Source organism: Carassius gibelio, chromosome A3, assembly GCF_023724105.1.
Source record: "Carassius gibelio isolate Cgi1373 ecotype wild population from Czech Republic chromosome A3, carGib1.2-hapl.c, whole genome shotgun sequence".
Lineage (NCBI taxonomy): Eukaryota > Metazoa > Chordata > Actinopteri > Cypriniformes > Cyprinidae > Carassius > Carassius gibelio.
Genome location: NC_068373.1, coordinates 1 through 25,220, shown reverse-complemented (window position 1 = coordinate 25,220; position 25,220 = coordinate 1). Strand labels below are relative to the sequence as shown.

Genomic DNA, 25,220 nt, shown 5'->3' with positions numbered 1-25,220 from the left:
ATTGAGAGAGTTACTAAAGATTCACAAATTGTTGATTCATAGCTTTATTAGTTCACAAAGTTGTTCAAATTATTATAAAATTCTGCTTTTTTCTTTTTTTTTTTATTCAAAGCAACAACTATATTAAAATTAGAGATCATCAGAGAGATAGTCATTGATTAATAAAAACAAAAAAATGTGGGCTTTTAACAATGAAGCGGAGAGCCAACAAATCAAACACTTTAGCACACAAACAAAACAAGATTTCACGTTTATACACTTCATCGGACGTTTGTGGCAATCACTGCTTGGCAATTATTTTAGCATAATCATCTTTCACTGCTCAATGTTCATTTTAAAGTATAGATTTTCACAGAAAACAAATGCAGCTCGAGGCATTTCACATTGTGTGTAGACAAACTACCCTCAGAAAATGTATTGCATAAAACCACTAGCTAGCTTTTAATTTGTACCAAAACTTGCATGTGATAACTAGGATTAATGCAATTAATTTCATGGCCTGATCTATGTAAACAGATTTAATACCAGTTAAATTTATAAATCAAGACAGAAACATTTAAAAGTCCTAAACAGCATTAGGTAAACATGAATGTAATGAACCATATTTGCATGTCTGTAACAACATAATATGTAGTAGTCTGCACATCACAAATAATTTTATTAATGCTACGAATGCTACTTAAAGCTCAGCTACTCTAAAAAATAAATGTAATAAATAAAGTCACATAGTGCAAAACTAACATAATGTGCTCATCTGCTGTATTTATACAGGCAAAAACTTACTGTGATAAAGGAGCAAAATGCATTTTTTTTTTTTATAATCAAGCCCTTAAAATACTGAAAGTCAGACAAATTGTGCATGTTGTAGGTTTGTGTTTGGCATCTTTGACATGAGAGAGACTCTGACCAGCCCCTGAGTTTTTAAGGTCCAAAGGAGGTGCACGTAAGGCAGGATCCAGGGTGAACATGACGCCCAATCATGTCTGAGCCAGGTGAAGCTCCTCCAGACCATCTTTACCCACGTGGTAGCGGGCAAGATCCTTCCTGGTTACTAGTCCCACAACCTTCAAATCCACAGCACAGGGAATTAAAACGGATTACCTTACCGAGAATGAGCAATATTCTCAACCATACATGGCAAATTCTGACTGATACGATAAGCTGTTAATTATTTCGATATTATTACAGGTATCCAGTAAATGGTCAACATTCAAGTTTCTTCAATAATAGCTTAAAATAAAATAAAATTTAAAATAACAATAAACATTATTTTATAGCACTTTTCATATAGTAAATCTAAAGCGCAATATAACAAACATTAAAATAAAAACAATATTTTTCATTATCAATAAATATTTATATCAATATACTCAAAAGCAACTTTAAAAAGATGTCTTGACTCACCTTTAATATATATATATATATATATATATATATATATATATATATATATATATATATATATATATATATATATATTAATAATATTAATACCTGAAGACTGTCTAACTTTAATTGGTACACAATTCCAGTTTTGGGGTAAAAATAAATAAATAAATAAATGTAATCATTTAATTTTAAATTGAAGAAAATTTAGTAATACCCCCATTAAAATGTGCACTATAAATATGGATATTCATTCTAAGATTTGCTAAAGATTACATTTGACAGTTTATTAAATTATAAGTATTTTTAAAGATTATCTTTAAGAGAAAGTAAGATGACAGTGAGGTCAGGTGTAGTGATTGGATATGAGCTACACCTGCGCCCCACCGCCGGTCTCGAGTCCCACGTAGGAGATGGAAGGATATAAAACTGGAGGGACAACCGTGAAGGACGAGAGAGGACCAGGCCTGGGCTTTTAGTTATGTTTTGGTTTTTATTTGCGCGCATCAGTCGTCCGTGGGGGGCTGGTGCGCTGTTTTGTGTTTATTTGGCATTATTAAAGTTTCGTTTTGATTGTGCGCCGGTTTCCACCTCCTTCTTCCGGATGAACGCGGAGATAATATTATTACAATAATACTGATCAATAATGATAAATAATAAAACAAATCTTTCATATCTTCCAACAATGACTAATAATACTACTAGTATAGTGCTAATATTTTGTGCATCCCTAAAGATCAGCTGCAAGTTAAAAGCTGTAAGTGAAGCACAATAAAACAATAGTGAAACACTTACCCTGTTCTCATTATCAACCACCACTAGATGTCTCAGTCCAAGCGCCCGAAACAATTTAAACACACGAGGGAGTGAGGTCTCCTGAAATGAAATATCAAAGACTAGACGGTTAATACTGCAGATGATTAAACCACTTGATAACTGAAATACACTTCCTGATGGTATTTTTGAAAGTCAATTTGTAAATGTCATGCAAGGATTGTTGTGAGTTATTTCAATTGTGTGTGGTAGCGGCGTTCTATTTAAAGCTCTGGCTCTGCGTAATTCCAGGTATAAGACAAAAAGTGGAGAGCTTCCATTATCAGCATCAATTTATTTGATTTCTTATGCAATTTGATCATTATGGCATTATCAAGTTCACATAAACTTGTAAATACCAAAATACAATCAGTAGGCAGTCATTAGCCAGAATACGCTACAGTGCAAGTTTACTGACCTGAGGCACAGTGTATGGGGTCGGGTTCATGAACTCAGTGAGGTCCATCATGCACTCCCTCTCGTCCTGAGAGACGTGGATGGACTGGATGGGGGGGAAACGTGGATATGCATCTCTGAAGTCCTTCAGCTGTAGCTTCCTTTGTCTGAGACGCGAAGACGCCCTTTCCACAAACACCTGAGACACAGACCGAGGACTGAACTATTACAATCTGCTGTAGTAACAGTGTTTCCTAACCAATGAGGATGAAAGTCCAACCAGAGTCTCATAATTCAGTTTTTCAGACCTTATGCTTGAGAAGAACAATGAGCTGGGAGCGAAGTATAAGTCCACAGATTTTTCCTGGCTGTGGAAAGATGACAAGCAAGTTTTAGATTGTAATAAAACTGAAATATACTAGTAGCAATGACAGGACCTGAGGTCATGTTTTCATGGTTATGTCACCTCGTCGTTCTCAGTAGTGTGGATGACCACTGGGAAGCCGTTGTGATTGGTGGATGTGTTGCTAAGAACGTCCACGATCCTCCCGACTTTCTCCACTCTGTTGAAGCAGGTGACCGGAGAGCTCATGACCTCTCTGTGGTGGAAACATCAACACACAAATTACATTCACTTTATTATTTATATAATATTGTAATACTTACTAATATTTTTAATTATCTTTTATTTAGTAATTTAGGATGTGCTTTTATTGTTTTTTTTTAATTATATTTATAAAAAAATAAAAACATAGAAGAATAAAATATTAACAAAAAATATTTAATTTATATTTATTTCAATTTTAGTTATTTTACTATTTCAGTAACTTGTTTTATTTCAGTTAGTTGCCAAAGCAACATTTATCATTTATATTTTATTAACATTAATATTAAATTTAATTTATTCCAATTAATGAAAACAATTTTAATAGTTTGAGTAAACAATATTGAATTGACTAAAATATTACCATTTAATTCTATTGGGCTGATATAAGTTGGAAGCGTGACTTTTATTTTGACAGTGCTGAGAACACATGCGCTCAGTGTCACAGGACTTACATTTACATTTAATTATTCAGCAGACGCTTTTATCCAAAGCAACTTACAAATGAGAACAAAAGAAGCAATCAGACCAACAAGAGAACAACAACAGTATACAAGTGCCGTGACAAGTCTCAGTTAGTCTAGCACAGAACACGTAGCCAAGGTGTTTTTTTTTTTTTTTTTCAAGAATAGGATAGACAAGAAAAGGAATGTGGTAGTATTAATTGTTCAAGTGCTGGTGAAAAAGATGAGTCTTCAGATGTTTTTTTGAAAATGACTTATGAACAGACTTCATCAGTTCTGTCTAATAATTAAAAGGTAAATACTATAATGCTTTTATAATTTACTGTAGACATAAAGCAAATATGTTTTTTTAAAGGAGTAGTTCACTTCCAGAATGGAAATTATGTCATCATTTACCAGTGTTGGGAAAAGTTCCTTTTTTCCCCTCTTTAAGTAATGGATTGCAATATTGCTTTATCCCTTAACAATTAACTAATTACGTTACTTTTTATGAAAGGTAATGTGTTACGTTACTTTTGCATTACTTTTTAAATATGAGCAGGGCTTGATTGATTTTAATATAAGAAGTTTATTTATAGCAAATGTAAAAGCCCTTTCACACCAAAAAGTGTAATGAATAAACCTCAGGCTGAAGAAGTAAATTCACGTCTGTACAGTAGAACACAGGAGAAGGTTCAACACTTTTCAGCAATAATAAAAACAAAACAATGAACAATTGTTAGTTTATCTGAAGTCATTTTTGCTTATTAGTAAGATCTAACTGGATCATCAAAGGTCAGCAGCAAAAGACATTAGTTAATAAGATTGGAATAGATACATTTGTGTTAATTAACATTTAATAATTGCAGGTTTGCGTAATATTCTGAGCACTGTTTTAGTTCATTTTTTTTAATGGTCACACAGCACACATAACGCCTCTGTACTTCTGATTTCTCCCAATGGGGACAGGAGACTTGTCAGTCAATAAATGGGAAAACAAAGTAACTGGCGTTACATTTTTGAAAAAGTAACTAAGATCTTATCGTGTAAATTAAAAAGTAATGCGTTACTTACTAGTTACTTGAAAAAAGTAATCTGATTACGTAACTCGCGTTACTTGTAATGCGTTACACCCAGCAATGTCATTTACTCTCCCTCCACTTGTTCCAAACCTCTATGAGTTTCTTTCTTCTGTTGGACACAAAGGAAGATATTTTGAAAATGTTAAGTGTGCGAACCTGAACTCATACAGGTTTGGAATATGTGGAGCCACTGGTTATATGTAACATTTCATATTCATTAGAGGTCTGTACTGGGAAGTTCATAGCTTCATATGACATGTAAGGCTGGTGGATGTGGTTACCTTGCCGTCAGCCAATGAGAAGTAGGAGGAGCATCCCAGTGGAGGAAAGGAACACTCTGCAGCTTAATATGGACATCATACAGGCCCTATGAACAACACGCACACATGTGATTCATGCTCTAATAACACAAAACACAAATGACATGCATGACTAAAAGCTTTGTGAAACCCGCCCACACACACACACAGATCAAAAACTACAGGAAAAAGACGACCACCAGTTCTCAGGAGACAAAAACAGCCATGCAAGATATATTTCTTCTCACCTCTATAAAGTAATCCCCCACAATCTTGGCAGTCATCAGCACAAGCATTATGGGAAAACCATAGGTCACATTCCCCGTGGCTTCTATCAGGATTACAGTGAGACTAAGTGTCATTCTGACAATGCCACCTGTCAGATTAACAAAACAAAACCATACTTGTTACAGCTGACATGTACTTCCTTCACAGAAATGCAGTTAGAAGTATTATAAACCATAACACAGCATTCCTGCAGCATTTCTTAAAGAATGTCTAGTTGACACTAACATGACACTAAAACATCAGTAACTCACCAAGCTGGGCCGCAGCGCCTATTAGAGCATATTTCCCAGGATCCGCCCAAATCTACCAGTTAAGAAAACATGTCAACAGCACAATACAAACTAATCGTTCTTCATTTAGCTCTATTTTTTTCTCAGATTGGTGGTTTAAGATTAATTAAAACGTAGCTGAAAGACAAAGGCGTTGGAAGCAGAGAAGTGGAAAGCTGTACTTACTGATTGGCTGGATGCAATGTAAGACAGAAGGATCCCAAATAGGCGTCCCCAGGCTGCTCCAATGAGCAGAGACGGGATAAACACTCCTGCGGACACGGTCAGGCCATACGTCCAGACAGCAAGGAAGAAATATGCCAGAGTGAAGACCCCCAATGTCATAGGGTTGTAAGTTCCTGAGTGAGTAAAATAACAATATTAAAACAAAACTAGATTGCAGTAGGCCTTCAAAAAATTGCAGTATGGCCATCCTGGTTAGAAGGAACAGCTTTAGACTGGGACAGAAGCCTTAATAATAGGCTGTATATTGTTTGTTAAACAAGATTGCTTGGTTTTTATATTCCATTGCGCTACTTTTACACTGTTTTTCTAAGTCTAGATGTGCTCACGTCTCTAAAATGCAGCGCTCAAGATAGAATAATAAATCTTGAGACCTTTTATGTAAATGGACTGTAATAATTGAGCTAAAACACTGTTGGAGCATTACCTTGGATGAGTGGATCTTCTACATGCCCTAAATGTAAATGTAATAGACCATACTCTGTGTCACTCCGTATCACCATTCAGCGTATGACGATGACTTTTCAGACCTTTTGTGGACCTTGAGACTGTTATTTGTTTGGCAGTCTATGTGACTGTCTCAAGCCTCCCAGTTTTGATCCAAAATATCTTAAATTGTGTTCCGAAGACGAACGGAGCTTTTACGGGTTTGGAATGACATGGGGGTAAGTGAATAATTACAAATATTAATTTTGGGGTGGAGTAACCCTTTAAGTATTTCAGGTCTAGGGGGCAGCATAAGGCCACTAGCAGACACATAATATTAAAACCACAGCAAATATGTCAAATAATTAAATTATATTTAAAGACCAAAATGGTCATGATAAACTTTGGCCACTTGTTATTATTTGTGATTATTCTCGTGTGGCTGTGGATGGACTCTTGTGCACCCTGGGAAAGCATTCAAAGATGGCGAAAGATTCTAGCTGCCTGTCAGCAGGCCTGCTTCCAGTTGTAACTATAAATCTGCTTTGGCAGACACAGGCATGTAAACACACAGGCTGCAAAACACATGCAGACAGATGCATCACAAAACAACTGAAGAAGTGTTCGCAGGTGTGATGTTTCGATTGCAGTTTCGATAAGATGTCCACACACATTCCCACACCCGTCCACACCCAACCACACCCTCACTGAGACACACCTGGAGGGTTGTGGAACAGACTCCTCACACTCCGCTCAGGGGTGTTGAAGAAAGTGGTGGCCATGGAATTATATTCCCCATCAGCACAGAAGAGCTGTAAATAAACAATGCAACAAATCATGTTTCTGTTTGACCTTTCAGACTATATTCTGATCTAAGGTCGGTTCAGCTTAGCAATTTCTCATTAAAGGAAGCATCTTGAAAGCCCAGTAAGTATATAAACACCTGTAAGGGATATTCCTCAGAGTTGTCCTGTCCCAGCGGCTGGCAGTCATTGGAGGAATAGATCAAGGCAAAGGAAACAGTAGCGGTCACCGCAGCAACAAGCATAGCCTCCATCACCTGCAGGCACGGCCGGTGGACGTACCTGAGACATAACACAGCATGTAGAAATCTCAGAAGCCAATCTCAATTTGGGCCAAAATGTGACTCTGAACCACAAAACCAGTCTTAAGCCGCTGGGGTATTGTTTTTATAAATAGCCCAAAAAAAAACATTGAAAGGGTAAAAACAAATATATATATATATTGGTTGTTGTTGTTTTTTTTGCTGAAAATCATTAGGATATTAAGTAAAGATCATGCTCCATGAAGATATTTCTTTATTTTCCTACCTTAAATATATAAAAACTTAATTTTTGATTAGTAATATGCATTGCTAAGAATTCATTTGACAATTCAAAGCCGATTTTCTCAGTATAGAGATTTTTTCACACCATCACATCTTTCAAATAGTTGTATCTCGACCAAATAATGTCTGATCCTAATAAACGATACATCAATGGAAAGCGTATTTATTCAGCTCTCAGACGATGTTTCTCAAAATCTCAATCTCTGGTTTTGTTGTCCAGGGTCACAAATAGAAGAATCTAATATGCTGATACAGTGTTCTGGAAACATTTCTTATAATCAATAATTCTGGAAACATTTTATTTTTACAGTTTAGAAGAACATAATTTACATGAAACAGAAATATTAAGCAACTTTGTCTTTGTCACTTTTGACTAATTTCTTAACAAAAAAAACTGACCTTAATAACAAATTCATATCGATGTCACATTTAAATGATTGTTAAACGTTATACTTTTCAAACTAAACAAAATATTTTTGTGTTTTCAGTATCATATCATTCTCACTTTCCATTAAATGCCTTTCAACAATTGCATCTCTGTTCCTTTAGTTACTGGCCTCAATTTAACATGCAGGCGTTACCCAGAAAAGTGTCACATGACAAGTGATTGATGCGTTGAAGTCTTCAGACAGATCCAATGTGCTTCTGCTCAGTAATACACCCATTCAGTGACAAAGCCTACCCATGTGAACAGTCATTTAGCAAACTGTCTAACCTACTGTCAAGTTGCTTAAAAAAAAAAAAACATTTAATTAAAAAAAGATTTAAAATGGAAACAATAAACACCAGACACACTGACCTAATGGTAGTTTTTCCATTATACTACATTTTGGTTTTGCAAAAAATGATTTGGCCCTAAATGAATCCCCTACATATTACGCATGACCTTCCCATTTTAATAGTTTGCAATCCTACCTTATTCTGAAAATTGTTAGCCAATAATTGATGACATTAAACAATGCTCCAAGCACCCCTCCTGGAAAACGAAAGGGGAAAAATAAAGAGAATCCATTCAAAGCTACATCCTTTCATTTCAATTTTGTAAACTAAATTATTTTAAAGTTTTATGCAAGGACAAAGTGACGTTGCCCTCACCTAAAGCTCCCATGATAATGAAGAGAGGAATTTCATATAAATTATACTGTACAGTCTAAAAGAAAAACACACACAAACACACACACATCAAATTTAGTTCAGGAGTGTCGTGACTATTATAGCTACAATCAAAAAATCTGATGTTTCTATCTTGTGATATTTTGGACAGCTTCAAGGGTCAATTCCACTTCAACAGATTTTAATTTCAAATCTCTGTGTGGTGTATAAACTTGGTTAGCTTAAAAAACGATAGAGACCTTGTCAAAGTAACTGAAGAAGATAAAGACAGAACTTACATCACTGTCAAAGCGGCCGAAGTTAATGAGACCGGGGCTGGACAGTTGTCCGAGCTTCCCATGGTTAATACTCAGGAAAAAGTTCAGGGTGAAGGAGGAGACCATTGATGCAAAGAACTAAATCAAAAGCAGAGCAGGACGAGAGGGTTTCAAATCGCTGACGTTTGAAACGGACTGAAACAGACAGTGCTCTTTAATAAAGAGCCAAACACTTATTCACAATCACTCACAATTCTCCATGTCAACAGCTGGTTCCAGAAAGACGCGCCTTCCTCTAAACTGAACAGAACCCCACCTGTGCCAAAAAACACAAGGTGTCAAAGATGGCCCTGAACAGTCTGATCCAAGAATCATTTCAGGACAGTTTTTATTCAGAGGAGCAAATTATGGATTTTCACTCATAGCAACAACTCTGCCGAGTATCGGCTACTTTAATATGCTTTAACAGAATAATAATAACATATCTGCCACTGCCTTTGCATAACTTGTTTCTATGAAATGATTTTCTGCATGTCTCACCAACAGGGGCTCCAAAGGCAGCGGAGACTCCAGCCGCTGCTCCTGCCGAGACAAAGTCTCTTTTCTCTGTGTCCCTGCGGAAATACTCAAATATCTGCCGGAACAGAAACTGGACGTCAGGCTCTATGTTTAATGTGTGATTCAAGCAGACCTAACAGTACAGAAAACTGACCTTAAAATCTCTTTTCAGTGAAGTGCTTCTTCCTTGAGATACTCCTGCGGCCACCACTGCTCCCGAGTGAATCATGGGTCCTTCCTGTCAGAGGAGAGCAGCTGTTGAGTATATCAATTAGCTTTCAATAAGGCCCATTAAGTTGATGGTTTTTATATTGTACCTTTCCAACAGCGAGACCTCCAGCAACTGAGCAGATCACACCAAAGACCTTTATCACCAGAGTCTGTGGACATGGAGAAAAACTGTTGTTATAGAGATCTATTATAACTGACTATTTATTAGGGCTGGTAATTTAACGCGTTAATTAGATTAATTATGGAGAAAAATAATGCGTTAAAATTATTAACGCATTTAACGCACTTGTCCCGCCCCAGACCTGTGTGGATCATCTGCCATTTCATACAGTCGATTGATGACTAATATGAGGCAGGGCAACAACTTACTGCGTGATAGAGCCTAGAGAATATCCCTAAAATTCAAGATTTGTCTCATATCATCACATAGTTAAGAAAGTGCACTATCACACGAGTGCAAATGTGATACTCATCTTATACAACAGTTCATTAAGAAGTTAATTTTGTGTTATTTTAGACACAATGTTGTCTGTTTTGCTCAATTTTACCAACCAAAATATAAAGACAAATCTTCAAAACTGTTCATCCCCGAGCAACCCACAGCGGGATTTCATTTGTTAATTTACGTTTAGTGTGGATTTATTTCTTAATTCACACTCAAGTGGCGCTGCACAGAGCGATCAGTGTAAGACATCACAGTACCACGAGAGCGAATCAAAAGCACAAGCAGTCGTCTGCTCTCTAAAGCTCTTGCGGTTCTTTGATGTCACACACCGATCGGTCTGATGGTGATGATCCACTTCAAGTCGAACAAGCCTAATGATTCAATGAACCATTCATAAAGAACCATTTACTTCACTCCTGAATGAATCAGCCATTTGAACGAATCAAATGAATGAATAAATGACTCGATGACTTAATCATTAATACATTTACCAGCACCTACTGGCAGTTTTAGTTTATTATTTAGAGTATCATTGCATTAAATAAATAATTTCATATTTTCATAGTAATAATTATGAATTATTAAAGTTATAGTTCACCCAGCCGAAAATTACAATTCTGTCATCATTTATGTAATACATTTTATCAAACAAAATATTTCTTGCTGCACCTACTTTTTGTAATCTCTGTTTGATGCTTTGCACAACAATGACTTTCAATGATCTTTTCAGAGTAATTTCTCTAAACTTGAGGTGCGATTACCGTATTTTCCGGACTATAAGTCGCACTTTTTTTCCATAGTTTGGCTGGTCCTGCGACTTATATCTCGACTCTATGCTGCTTAGTGCTCCTGTAGTCTACACTGAAGACATAGAGCGCCCTCTCGCGGCTGTTGACGGTAATGTTTTCTCTTGGTTCTTGGTTCTAAATGCGACTTATAGTCCAGTCCGACTTATATGTTTTTTTTCCTCATCATGACATATTTTTGGACTGATGCGACTTTTACTCAGGTGCGACTTATAGTCCGAAAAATATGGTAATTAGATTAATCACCACTTTATTTAATTAGATTAAAACTTTTAATCGCTTACCAGCCCTACTATTTATCTTATATAGATAACTGGATATTTACATCTATGATATCTGTATCTTTTTACCTTTGAGTTTAGTTAAAAATCAAGCTACCTTGTTTGTCTCACAGAGAAGCTTGAGCTATAAAAGGCATCACCTTTAGTCGAACAACACGAGGGATCTTCACTCCATTCAGGAAACATTTTATTTGAGGGATTCCACTTCCTGCGGCAGTCGGCTGTGAGAAAAGAGACTGCATTTTAAATAATGTTCAAAGTAAAGTAATATACAACTACTTCCTATACACTACACAGTACACAATGTACTCTACAAATCAAAATTTATTAACATTTTTTTTTTATGTTTAATGTCTCTTATGCTCTCCAAGGCTGCATTTATTTGATACTGTAAAACCAGCATTATTGTTAAATATTAATTACAACTATTTTAAGTTGTAATATTTAAAATGTTATTTGTTTGTGTGATGGTCAAGCTTTAGTTTTAGCAGTTATTACTCCAGTCTTCAGTGTCACATGATCCTTCAGAAATGATATGTACTGCTGCTCGAGAAACATTTATTATTACTATTATTATCATTATCAGAAATGCTGAACACAGTTGTGCTACTTCACAATGGTGTGGAAACTGAGACACATTTTTGTCAGGATTCTTTTATGAACAGAAAGTTCAAAAGAACAGCATTTATTTGAAATAGAAATCCTGTGTAATCAACTAACTATAATAATGATCATCCTTGCTGAATAAAAGTATCAATTTATTTTAAACCCTTGCTAATCCCAAAGTTTTGCTAAGTCCTGTATTTTGCTTAGAAGATACATACATATGGGGAAGTCTGATTAATTCTGCTTTCTGCTTGGGCACACTGAAAGAGCCGAAGTGATACTGAAGCCCAGAAGGGAAGCCGATGCCACAGAAATCCCATTCTCACAAGAAGAAAACACTCACCTCTAAAAAAGCAACAGCGAGAGCGCCAACCATCACGAAAGCAGAGTTCAACACTGCCCACAGTATCAGAGAGATGGACAGCCCCCCAAGCTCTGTGTATTTCTCAATGTCTGAACGCTCAGTTTAAGAAACGCTGAAGCCAGTGAGAAATAAATAACACACAATCACACTTAATTAAGCTGAAGAAAAATCTATGCAATTAAAGTAAGCCTTTTTATTAAATAAGTTGATTTGTCTGACTGTAATTTAGCAGTGGTAATTAAAAATATTGAGCTATATTATTATGTCAAATAAAACCATGAATAAAATCTGTGTGTTTGAACCAAACATGAGCTACTGATATATTTTCCAGGAATATAATAATAAATAAAGCAACAAAAAAAACTATTTTAATTTCATGAGTGCTAAATTAAATAAACTACATGGACAGCTGATATTAGATAAAAAAATAAAAAATAAAAAAAAAACTCAATTTTGACTCTGTCCATGTCATGCAGCCGTTAACATCCAAATTATTCATGCAGTTACAATGTAAATAGATTACACATACTTTCACAATGTGTTAACACAAATATGAACTGATTGCATGAAATGAAATTATGTTTGGAAACCTTGTTCACAAAATGCAATGTATAAGCTCATTTAAATTAACGAAGGAGCATAGGAAACTGATCATATTAGAAGGTTGTAAAACAGAAGAATGACAGAGAAAGGATACTCTCTTTGACTGCTAAATACTTGTAACCAGCTAATTTCTCCACAGCAATGTCTATCATGCATGCGATAAGACCAGTGAGAAACCCAATCAGACCGCAGATCACCCATCTCCTGATCTCCAGACATCTGAAACCCTACGGGAACAATAAATAAACATTAAGTGTGAATCTATAATGGCTATAACAAACTACTGTTGCATAACAAGGAAACCAAAGTCTGTTTTGTCAGTACACTTAATGTGGAAACGGCTTATCTCTGAATGCCGTTCCACTAATCTTCTAAATGTTTGGCTGATTTTGAGGAGAGATTTAGACTGCAATCATGTGTTATCTCAACATTAATTCTGAGTCGAGCCATATTTGGAGAATACTATGAAAAACATGTGCTATCCTAATGCACTGCATAAATCTAATTTATTGATTTAGCGCAATCATTATTAATTACTATAAAGAAAATAATGTGATTAAAAAAAAGCCAAAAAAAAAACAAAACAATGTGTTTAGGGTTAGAGTTGATTGAATGTGTACATAAACCAACAATTAAAAAAATAGCACAAGATATTGTGAAATTCCCCCCAAATTTAAGACAGTTTAAATTGCAAACTGCACATTCCTTTTAATGGTCTCCATCAACTGTTATGATTGTAAACTCAGAAAGTGTCTTTATATGAACAGACTACAAACGCACATGATCCAAGTTAACCATTAAACTTTAAAAGAAATAAAAAAGGGAACCACAGTTGTCGTCTCCACCTCTTATGAAAATCTGTGATGGTTTTACTGACCATGTGACTCATCCGCCTCTCTTCCTCCAGAAACAACTGATTCTCGCTGTTATCATAATCAAGACTCTGAAACACAAAATGCACTAGGTTTGACATTTTACATCACAGCTCTTCAAAGACAGTTTATTTAAAAGTGTACTTGGTGCATTTTTGTCTGTGGTTTTTAAGTTAATTTTCAGAAAACCTACTGATTTTCCAAAGCATTTTAACATACTCAACTGAAAAAGGGTGACTGAAGGTCAGTGCTAGATTCAATTACCTCAAATTTGAGAGACAGCAGCTTTTCATTGTGAGGGATTTCCTTTGGTCGACTTCTCACAATGTCCTGTGTGATTCGGGAAAAAACAGACTCAGAGTTGCCCGGCTGACATTCATCAAGGGTATATACAGTCATACTTTGCTCATGCAATCAGAATAGAACAAGACTTTATTTAGCTGCATCAACTCTTTGCAGCCATGAGCAAATGTGGCCTCATGCCAACACACTGGAAACTTAAACTCACAAATGATCAAGTACATTGCATGCATTTTATGCCTTTTCCTGGTCCTTTGGTCTCTATCCAAAATGGCTGATTTGAGGTGACATTTAGACTACACTCATGCGCTATTCTAACATTCAAAGCATCTAAACCACAAACACCTTGAATTTAAAACTGAAACTATAGCTATGTCAAAACAGGGAAGCACTTTTCTAGACCAGAGTATAGGCTTTTATGTCTATATTTACAGTACTGTTTTGTTTTGTACGTCTTTAGAAAGAAAAAAGAAAAAATTTATAAAAAGATTATTTTAATAATAATAAATATATTTTACCTCTTCGGGTGTGATTTCCTCCTCAAGGTCCACAGTGCTCAGCCTGCCTATATGAAACATAGCTCCCTCGGATAACTATGAACCAAATACATTACATTTATCCAGAGTCTACTCATTTGTAATATCTCTCTTAAAGCTTTTTTATCTGTAATTAGATAGATAGATAGATAGATAGATAGATAGATAGATAGATAGATAGATAGATAGATAGATAGATAGATAGATAGATAGATAGATAGGGGCTCACTGGCCAAAAGGGCCCCATAATACAGTAAGGGGGGGGGGGGGGCAGGATTTCTTGCTATGGCCCTGACTATAATCAAGAATCAACAAATTCAGTATAATTTAGGTCTAAGGATCACAGATGCTTGACGTTTCTTTGCAGAATTAAAAGGTCAAGTTAAAAGAAATGGGAAGTAAAGAAATCCAAATATCCAGAGTTGCAAAACTGGCTGCAGCTTGCCATTATGTAGACTACAAATACGTCTTCCCTTACTAGGGTTTAAAAGAAACACAAGGGTTTACCCTCTTATTACAAGTTTACGAACTATTTTGTTTTCATTTCAACGCTGTGATGGCAAGAAGTTAGTGCAGGTGTATTATCATGCTTTCTTCAAGTACACACACTGCCTTTGCATGCTTAACAAGCGTGCTATATTTAAGTAGCGGGGCAAGTATTTCATATAAGCAGAATTCATATAAGCAGAAGTCAAAAGATGTCAGACTGATTTCTGAATCCCATGTCATCTTTGTAGTCTGTATGGTGTGTCTATTACCTTTCTGTCATGTTTCCCGTCCTCGGCTCCGTTCAGCAGTGGGGTCCTCTCTCCGCGATCATCGCCTCGGCTAGACCATGACACTTTCTTCGCGATGTTGGCCATGTCTTATTTGACCATTAATTACACATCAAACCTGCTAACTGTACAACTAATCTGAGCACTGCTTCCCCATGACTGAAGCGACCCGTGACTTGTCTACGGAAAGCACAGAGGTCCAAGAGATACTTCGTTGTCAACGGAAGTCTGGGGATTGTAGTTCACACTTCTACTGTTGAACAATAATGACGTGCGGTAATGACTGAGATGGCTCTGTTCTGGTATAAGGGTTAAAACATGCTCATAACTGTCGTATTTGATATTTTAGACTAGATTCACTTATTAAACATCGTATATTTATCCGCCATTAGAGTTAGGCCTACTAATAGTTCAAATAATGACATGCTAAAATAATGACAAGCATGGTTTCTCCACACACTACTGTTAAATTGCAAACATTTATTTTCCTTGTATATATCCTATTATGTCCAATGTGTGTGTGTGTGTGTGTGTGTGTATATATATATATATATATATATATATATATATATATATATATATATATTTATATATAGCCTATATATATGTATGTATGTATGTATGTACACACACACACACACACACACACACACACACATACGTATATATATATATATATATATATATATATATATATATATATATATATATATATATATATATATATGTGTGTGTGTGTGTGTGTGTGTGTGTGTGTGTGTGTGTGTGTGTGTGTGTGTGATAAATCTTTATTTATATTTAAATGAACAATGCAGTGCTAGTTGACCTCTAATTGTTTGTAGTTTATAAACATTAAAAAAATATTAATAATAATATATTATTATTGATTATTGTCCAGCAGTTATCTGATTTCTAAGCCAATTAAAAGCTGGAAATTAGAGAAAAAATAAAGTTGCCTATACACTACCATGCAGTCAAAAGTTTTTTAACAGTAAAATGATTAATGTTTTTAAAGAAGTCTGTTCTGTTCACCAAGCCTGCATTTATTTGATCCAAAATACAGCAAAACAGTAAAATTTTGAAATATTTGTAGTCATTTTTTATTATTATTTCTTAGCTATATTTTTAGATCATTACTCCAGTCACATGATCCTTTAGAAAACAGGTTGAAATTCTGATTTGCTGCTCAAAAAACATTTATTATTTTGATGATGTTGAAAACATCAGAGTAGACATTTTTCACGTTTCTTTGATGAATAGAAAGTTCAGAAAAACAGCAGTTATCTGAAATAGAAATCTTTTGTAACAGTATAAATGTCTTTATCATCACTTTTGATCAATTTAAAACGTCTTTGCTAAATAAAAGTATTAATTTCCATAATTACTTTTCCGAAAAATATAATGACTCTAAGCTTTTGAATAATGTATTATGTAACAAAAGCTTTTTATTTAATAAATGCTGATCTTTGGATCTTTCTATTCATTAAAGAATCCTGTAAAATATGTACTCAACTGATTTAAATATTAATAATAATAATAATTTAAAAGGTTTCTTGAGCAGAATATCAGCATATTATAATGATTTCTGAGAGATCATGTGACACTGCAGTCTGCATTGATGATGCTGAAAATTCAGCTTTGTTCACAGCAATCAATTACATTTTAAAATATATTCAAATAGAAAGCAGTTATTTTGAATGAATTGTAATAATATTTCACAACAGTACTACTTTTGCTGTACTTTGGATCAAATAAATGCAGGCTTGGTGAGAAGAAGAGACTTCTTTATAAAATATCAAATATATTACTGTTCAAAAACTGTTCTCTGGTATACAAATGTTATACTGTAATGTTTATAAATATACATATATGTATACTTCTGAAATGATGGCTACGCCCCCACATGCGGTGCTCTAGACACTCACATGTAATATGTTGAACAGAGCCAAACATCTGGTCTACATCATCCAGGCTGAGCACTGCTCCTCTCGGCACACCTTTGCCAGAGGCTAGTCCAGACACTTCCCCAGGGTTCAGGCTACTAGTCCATAATACAAAGCCAGCCAGTCCGCCCACAAATGCTACAGCTTCATCAAAATCCGCTACAATCGAATCTTGCTCCTGTCCCAGGACCATAGAGCTCCCAGGAGGGATCTCATAGCCTTTCTGGAACTTGGATCCAGTAGATATGAGATGACGGTCTAAATAATACCAAAACCTGCCTTCAGTGGAGGACCAGATGATGCATAAATGGTGGCAGTGGCCATCCAGGATATTTTGTAAAGATAATTCATGATACGCTGAATCTCCGATCACAAAAGCATAATGCCCAGTATTCCAGAAAACCAGCCAGAGAGAACAAGCATATTGTCATTGTTCAATGTACTTGTTTCAGATCTGACCATTATAATAGGTAAAAATATCAAAATTGTCAAATGAAAATGTGTCAGACCATATATTTCAGCATAGCGCCCAATCTAATTTTTAATAGAAATGGAAACAAGCCTGTGAGAGATAGAAGTGCAGTGTGTTCAATCTATTGAATTTTTATGTAACAATATACCTGACAAAAAAATGTCTTTCTAAAAAATGGTAGACAAAAAAAAAAAAAAAAAAAAAAAAAAAAACAATTATAACTTTGAAAGTTGTGAAATTGACATAATTTAGGACTTTTGTATAGTGCCTGCCATTGTAAAGCAGCCTTGTTTTCATCCACATTAAATTCAATATGGCGTCTATTTGATTAAGGTCTATATGCTTGCATGTTTGGATTCTTGGAGATTCTGAGTAAATAGTTTTTTCAATGACTGAAAATTACACTTGGTAAACAGTGTAATTAAGGTTTTCAGTCTAAACTCTGGTGCTCTGCCAGAGCAGCTGTTTTCTGTGTGTTATTGTGTATGTCTGTGGTTGTTCGGTGGGCCCAGAATACAATCTATCTCTCATTCTATATTACTTAGACTTCGGTTTAGGCTGGACATGCCTCAAGACTACACCTTATTGCTTCCTTATAGAATTGAGAGGATCTAATCCTTCTTCCTTAGAAGTTGAAATGATCTTGAACAACCCTTGCATCTGACTCTCCAACTTCATTATCTGGGTCTGATGCCTTTTGAGCGAGGCCTAAAGGTCCCGCATTTCATGTTGAACCTGATTCTTGAAGGACTCCAAAGAGCCAATATGACTTTGCTGCTTCCGGATCCTGTGGGACAAGTCAGACAACCCTGTTCTCTGCTTTTGGATTTGTCTAAGGTTGAGATGGTTGTTCTCCCTCAGAGCTCTCATCATATTCGCCAGGCTCGAGACAAGCCTCTTGGTCTCTTTCTGTAGACTCTTAGTCCAGGATTTGAGGGAATTCAGGCTGTGATCTGTTTCCTTGAATGCACGGTGCTCCCTGGAGATCTTCTCAAACTGCCAACTCAAAACTTGGAATTGCGAGTCTATGTTATTTGAAATGTTGTCGTTTTCAGCAATGCACAGAAGATGGGTGAAAGTCATCTGTTGATATCTTTTAAACTGGGATTGGAGGAATCATATTAGAGATACATGCAATGTGATATTTTTGAGACAGTGTGTTTAAACACAAACCTGCTGATTTAGGCTCCTCAGTCTTTGGTTTAAGGGTTTATATGTCTCAGTTGGTGCTCCTCTCCAGGTCCAGGTCACAGGCATCAGCAGGAAGATTATCACAAGGAAAAAAAAAACCTTCTGCTGGCCTTTCTGGTCATGGTCTCTTCACGTCCTTTACAGGGTTTTTTTTTTTTAGTTTATTTGACAGGGACCGTGCACAGTTCAAGCCCTGTACTAGAGTTAGCTGTAAAGCTAATTTACATCTGTGGTCCCTGGGCAAGGAAGATAAAAAAAGAAGAACAATGTAGACAATACTTTTAAAACAGATAAAAACAAACAACATGTGACAAACAGTACTCACATATAAACCAAAACCCAGATAATACACATTCCATGGATAAATGACCACATAATTGATTCGCTTTCAGCCAAGTTTTTAAGGATATTTTAAAACTGTGAAAGCTTTCACAATCTCTATTATATCTGTAGTAGAAAGGTGGAACTTAATTCCACCTTTCTACCACAGAAAAAGAAAAAGCTGATTGTCCAAATTTTGTCTTTCTAAACTGGGTTTAACAGTCACCTCTTACAGAAGCCCTGGTGACCCTTATTTTCTCTGCAAAATGACACACATTGTTTGAGTGGGGGTGGTGCAAGATCATGGATCAATTTATACATCAGGCACATGTCTGCAAAACAGAGAAAACTATCAAAGGTTAATAAATTGTATTTTTTATGATGGTGCAATGGTGATAGTTTAAATAACTTGATGTAATATTTTTGAAAAATTCAAACCTAAAACAGTTTGTGTAGGTGTACACCTCCTATCCCTGGATGTCCTGAATAAGATTTATTTATTTTTTTTTGCTGCAGCGGCCGATAGGGAAATTAAAACATGACTAAATGGATTTCAGACCCCAAACAGAAATCTCCAAGCAAAAACTCACATACACAAAAACATGGATGGACAGGTGATCTTAAACCTTTGTAAAATAGTTTTTAAAAATATGATTTGAACTTGTCATATATCAATTCTCAATCATTAAATTGTATTCTGTACACATTAAATCTGTCTGTATATAACATATAATCTGTGAGTACATAATGTGAAAAAAAAACAGCACGGACAAGTTTGAGCCAAATGTATAGGTGCAGCTCCCTCTGCAGTCAAGAGGTGGTAAAGTTATTGAGGATCTGGCAAACTGCACACAGAAATGCAGTCATGGATCATTTTTCAGAATTTGTTGATGCATTCTTTGTGCGGCCAGCGCCCACAACAACCTGATAGATTACCAATCCTAACTAAATGAAGTAAATCAAATAAATGATTGAATAATGGCTAAAGAAAAAATTGTTCAAGGTTGAAACACATGTAATGCTATGTGGAAGGCCTGATACTCATGTAAAATACAAAAGTAAAATATCTTACCTTGAAACAAAAAGCTCACTGTCTGTATAACACACATTGGCAAGAACTATTGTCTCTTTAAAGTTTTTGGTGGTATTTGAAAGTGGTTGTTCTGTTGTTGTGTTTTTGTTAAAGACACAGTAGAAACAGAAACAGAAAACATGGGGGTTTGAAAGAGCACTAGAACTGAGGCAATGTGGATATGAGAACAATGCACGCATCGGTCTGTTCCTGAATAAAAACAATGTGCCATAAACGGATATGATCAAGTTAGGTTAAGCTAGTTAATTTCCAGATATTTCTGTTGTTTTGCTCACAAGCAGTTTTGGTTTGCACTGTGAATTACTGTCAGGGTCTTACTCTATTCAGAATTTATTTTACAATATTTACAGACTCTTGCACTGTGAGAATATGACAATATAGTATAATAACTGATTCTACAAATACAAAATAAGTTTTAAAATGCAAAACTAAAATAATTTTCTTTGGTACAATTAACGGTTCATTCTTAATCCTTAAATCAAATTGATTTTTTGATCATTTTTATATTCCCTGCATTTATCTCTGCATCCCTTTTAAACAAATTCCATTACAACTGTACATACTTAGACCACAAAAGGTCTACCACCATGCTTTACAGGCATCAGTGTCCTCCTCATCACACTATAAGAAAACAATCTGCAGAAAAAAAAAAAAAAAAAAAAGGTACTGGTAATTTTCCAAATTTCTAGACATTTCCTTTAACCCTAAAACACAACACAATGCAGTGCATAATTCAAAATACAGGGAAAACACTGGGCCTTATTTTTTACTGATTTTTCTTAGCGTGCAGGTCTTCTTGGTACACCTCTCTTGTTGGAATGTATTATTGTGTTAATACCCTGGCTGTCATTCCATGGTTTATGGAAACTGCACACACTAATCTCTTCTTCTTGGTTTTCTATTAGCAACCAAACCCTGCAGGACCACATCTTGATGCATGATGACTTTCTCAAGCACTTCAGAAGATCTGAATCTGCTCAGTAAGGAAGTGACTAACAGATGCCAACTTTTTGTGTTTCCACTGCATTTACTTGACTTTATCCACTCTAGTTTCTTATTATATTTTTATGAAGCACTGAACACCTTGAAAATCCAGTTTGGTATGCTATTGCATGCTGTCTTGTCTCTTCTGCAAAATATAGCAATCATCTGAGGAAGGAAGTCTCTTTTATTTCTTGGATTTTTGTTTTCAAAACCCTGCATCAACAGCAATAGAGACATAAATGTTCAATAATAATTTCTTGTGAATAATAATTTCTAAAATTTTCCAAAGGTTTTTGGAATCTGTTCCAAATATATACAGGTGCATCTCAATAAATTAGAATTTCGTGGAAAAGTTCATTTATTTCAGTAATTCAACTCAAATTGTGAAACTCTTGTATTAGATAAAACCAGTGCACACAGACTGAAGTAAAGTCACTGGTTCTTTTGCTGGCCAGTCAGGCACACCAACACCATGGTCATTTAACCAACTTTTGGTGCTTTTGGCAGTGTGGGCTGGTGCCAGATCCTGCTGGAAAATGAAATCAGCATCTTCAAAAAGCTGGTCAGCAGGAGGAAGCATGAAGTGCTCCAAAATTTCTTGATAAACAGGTGCAGTGAATTTGGTTTTCAAAAACACAATGGAGCAACACCAGCAGATGACATTGCACCCCAAATCATCACAGACTGTGGAAACTAAACACTGGACTTCAGTTTAATCGGTGGACTCTTTAGCCCAAGACACCTCTGATGTTGTCTGTGGTTCCGGAGTTGCTCAACTAGAGGAATACAACAACTGTAGCAAAATTCTTTGACACGTCTGTATGCCTTGAGCCCAACCTCAGTCCATTCCTTGTGAAGTTATGAATGTCTTTACTGTTGCTTTTGATCAATGTATTGCATTGTTGCTGCCTAAAAGTATTCATTTCTTTTTACAAAACCTTGGTAGTGTATATATTGCACATACTTAAAAAGAGTTTAGTTACATGATGATGACATGTGCAGATAACCATAGGGCACACTCTTCCAGCGCACATCCATAGGAAATGGGCAGACCAAGACAGCATAAGAAAATATTACAGGCCCGAGAAACCAGACATCTCACTATATTTATTTTTCTGTACATCATCAGCAGAAGTTTGCAACCTTTCCTGGAATGTGGAACAGAGAATGTTTGGTGGAATGCTGCCGGACGAGCTAAACCGCAGTCGAAGGAGTGTCACACAAAGAGACGCAGCTGAGAAGCCGAGCCCACTCTCATGATATCAGCAGCATGCACTCTTCCACTCCCTGCCACACCTGGACAGCACATGAAGTCAAAACCTCCCCGGCAGCTCATCTTAATCTTAATTACTTCTTTGCCACTAGCACTTGTAGGGACGTTTATCGCTTAAGAAATCTATGTCTAATTTTAATTGCTGATGTGATGATGGCATGCTACTTGTTACAAAGATTCAACCTCAGACTAGACGAATATCTTAAACTTTAAAAAAGTTGGAGTCTGAAAAATGTGAAACATCCTTACTATATCTAGTTAGTTTCAAGAAAGGATTTCCGATTTCAACGTTTCAGACCACCGTAACGGGATGTTAAACGTGAACACCTCTCATAATTCACACCGAAGACTTACAAACACAATTCAACTCAAACATGATTCACAGTGAAGACATATTTTGGTGATTTTCACATGTTTTATAATCACTCATTATAAGCTACAAAAACTCACCTTGACAGTAATCACACATCTTCTATTAAACATTTTGGCAACAATAAGCTTCAACTTGTTAACATTCATTAAAGCAATGAACAAACCAGCATTTAATCATCTAGGTAAATGGTCATTTATAAAGATACCATTGTTCATTGTAAATTTGTGCTTGTTTATAATAAAACTTATGCTCATTTATACAACTTGCATTAGTATATGTATAAGTTAACATCACCTGAACAGACTCTTATTGTAAGAGTCAAACTTTTATTGTATGTTTATGTTCTCGAGAGACACCAGGTTTAAGTCTTAAGATTTAAGGGGGTCACAATGACACTAACATTACTTTATCAACATTCAAATATACTAGGGGACAGCTGTCAAAAGGCTTTTACACATCACACAATTATATCCATCCATCCATCCTTAAATTTTGAAGTTTTGAAGCTATTCTCAATTTAATACACAAGGCCAAAGACAGTCAAATCAATCTCAGCAAAACACTAGAGTAACGGAGTCACACAACTTCAGTTTAGTTCTGATTCGGCTACCATATTTTCTGGCCAACTTCACATTATAGCAGAAAACTCTTTAAGGTGTGAAAAGTGAAAACCAGACACCTGCTAGCACAGTACACTTCAGTCCAAATGTAGTATTTTTATTTTCATATAAGCTGCCATTGACTGCTATCAGCAAAACTGGTTATTCAGAGACGTTTTCAATGACAGATGTGGAATGAATACAACCTTCTTCCTGTTTCTGTCACAACAGCATTCATAAAAGGTGACAGCATATTTTAATGTAGGTGGGTGGAGTAGTCGAGTGATTCTGAAAAGCTTGTAAACGCAATAGAAACTGGTTTCAGTCTAACCATCGGCCACAGCCTCAACAAGACAGGTAAGAAAGCTCGCTGTACACAAAACTTTACTAACTAGACTGTCTGAAGTTTTGGAGTGCTTATGGAATTAGGTTTAAGATAAGGATGTAAGAATGAGCTCAAAACAATTAAACAGTTTGGCACTGCTGTTTGTATTACTTTCATGGTTTTAATCTTGAATTGTTTGTTGAATTTAATTAGAACTCTGAATGACAAACGTTCAGGAACTGCTGATTAAGATTATTTATTATGATTTAAAGGCTGATTTGTTTCCAATCAGAAGACCATATAAGTTTAAAAAATGTTATGCATTGTTCAGAAAATGTCCTTGTTATAGATTACGGTATTGCTGTAATATAAGAAAAATATAATAAGAAATCTTATATCTTTAAAGAAAAAGAAAAAGCTAATTTTCTTGAGCAATTTATTAAATTAAATATCATTTACTTTTATTAATTTAGCAGAAACTTTTATCCAAAGTGATTTAGAAATGATGTTTACAAATCATCTCAAGGAGGCAATAACAGGAGAAGTGCTAATAATACAGTTAAAAACATATTTTCTGGGATAGTACAAGACAGAACAAAGAGGGATTTAAGAAACAGATGAAGCTTAAAATAAGACTTACATTTTTTTTATTAAATGTAAATTACAAATTTTGAGGCCTTGTTTTGATTCGACTGTTAAGCTTTGTTATGCTGAATAGCAGGAGATAAAATGCATTATTTAAGAAAAAAAGAAAGTGCAGTGAATGCGATGATCAAAGCCGACCAATGAATGGTGCTTTTTGACTTTGTGTGCTTTTGCTTTAGTAGAACAGCTGACGTATTTTACGTTTCCAGGTCACCTCCTATTGATCCACACCTAAACATAATCAAAATAACTTTACACTAACATATGAAATATACATTTGGTGGAAATATTTTGTGTTCTAGTGTTGATCTGATATTTTTACTCCAGAAATCTTGTCTAGGAGTGTAAATGAGCTCATTTAAGAAAAATAACAAATGACAAACAAATGTTTGTCAATAACAAATGTCCCTGTCGCTCAGTGGTAGAGCATTGTGTTAGCAGCACAAAAGGTTGTGGGTTCAGTTCCCAGGGAGAACACATACTGGTAAAAAAATGTATCGCTTGAATGCACTATAAGTTGCTTTGGATAAAAGTGTCTGCATTAATTAAATGACAAACTCAGGCTGTTTAATGTCGTAATTCCTAACACAGTTGCTGGAGCTTGTGTGTGTTTGGTCTATACTACATAAAAATCATATTGTTGTAGAAATTGTCAG

The 25,220-nt window shown here is 35.5% G+C and overlaps 1 protein-coding gene and 1 pseudogene across 1 annotated transcript; both read right to left on the bottom strand.

The window, feature by feature from the left end:
* Positions 1-28: 28 nt before the first annotated feature.
* LOC127943430 (H(+)/Cl(-) exchange transporter 7) lies at positions 29-15,546 on the bottom strand. The gene is made up of 25 exons (XM_052539908.1): positions 15,328-15,546; positions 14,552-14,626; positions 13,998-14,063; positions 13,739-13,804; positions 12,956-13,088; positions 12,238-12,347; positions 11,429-11,509; positions 9,843-9,905; positions 9,680-9,763; positions 9,508-9,601; positions 9,219-9,283; positions 8,989-9,105; positions 8,693-8,747; positions 8,513-8,573; positions 7,193-7,334; positions 6,968-7,061; positions 5,767-5,939; positions 5,563-5,614; positions 5,272-5,399; positions 5,006-5,091; positions 3,062-3,194; positions 2,904-2,963; positions 2,618-2,794; positions 2,182-2,262; positions 29-1,064 (listed from the first exon to the last, which is right to left on the bottom strand). The coding sequence occupies exons 1-25, from the start codon at positions 15,430-15,432 to the stop codon at positions 978-980; spliced, it is 2,388 nt and encodes a 795-aa protein (XP_052395868.1). The 5' UTR covers positions 15,433-15,546; the 3' UTR covers positions 29-977.
* LOC127956858 (pentraxin-4-like) lies at positions 15,479-19,032 on the bottom strand (annotated as a pseudogene).
* Between the last annotated feature and the right edge of the window lie 6,188 nt (positions 19,033-25,220).

Excerpts from the sequence above, each read along its gene's own strand:
- LOC127943430 (XM_052539908.1), bottom strand. The coding sequence starts at position 15,432 with ATGGCCAACATCGCGAAGAAAGTGTCATGGTCTAGCCGAGGCGATGAT. Across the intron at positions 7,062-7,192 it reads CTGAGGAATATCCCTTACAG|CTCTTCTGTGCTGATGGGGA; the intron begins GTGTTTATATAC and ends GTTTATTTACAG. Across the intron at positions 3,195-5,005 it reads TCTCATTGGCTGACGGCAAG|AGAGGTCATGAGCTCTCCGG; the intron begins GTAACCACATCC and ends TTTCCACCACAG.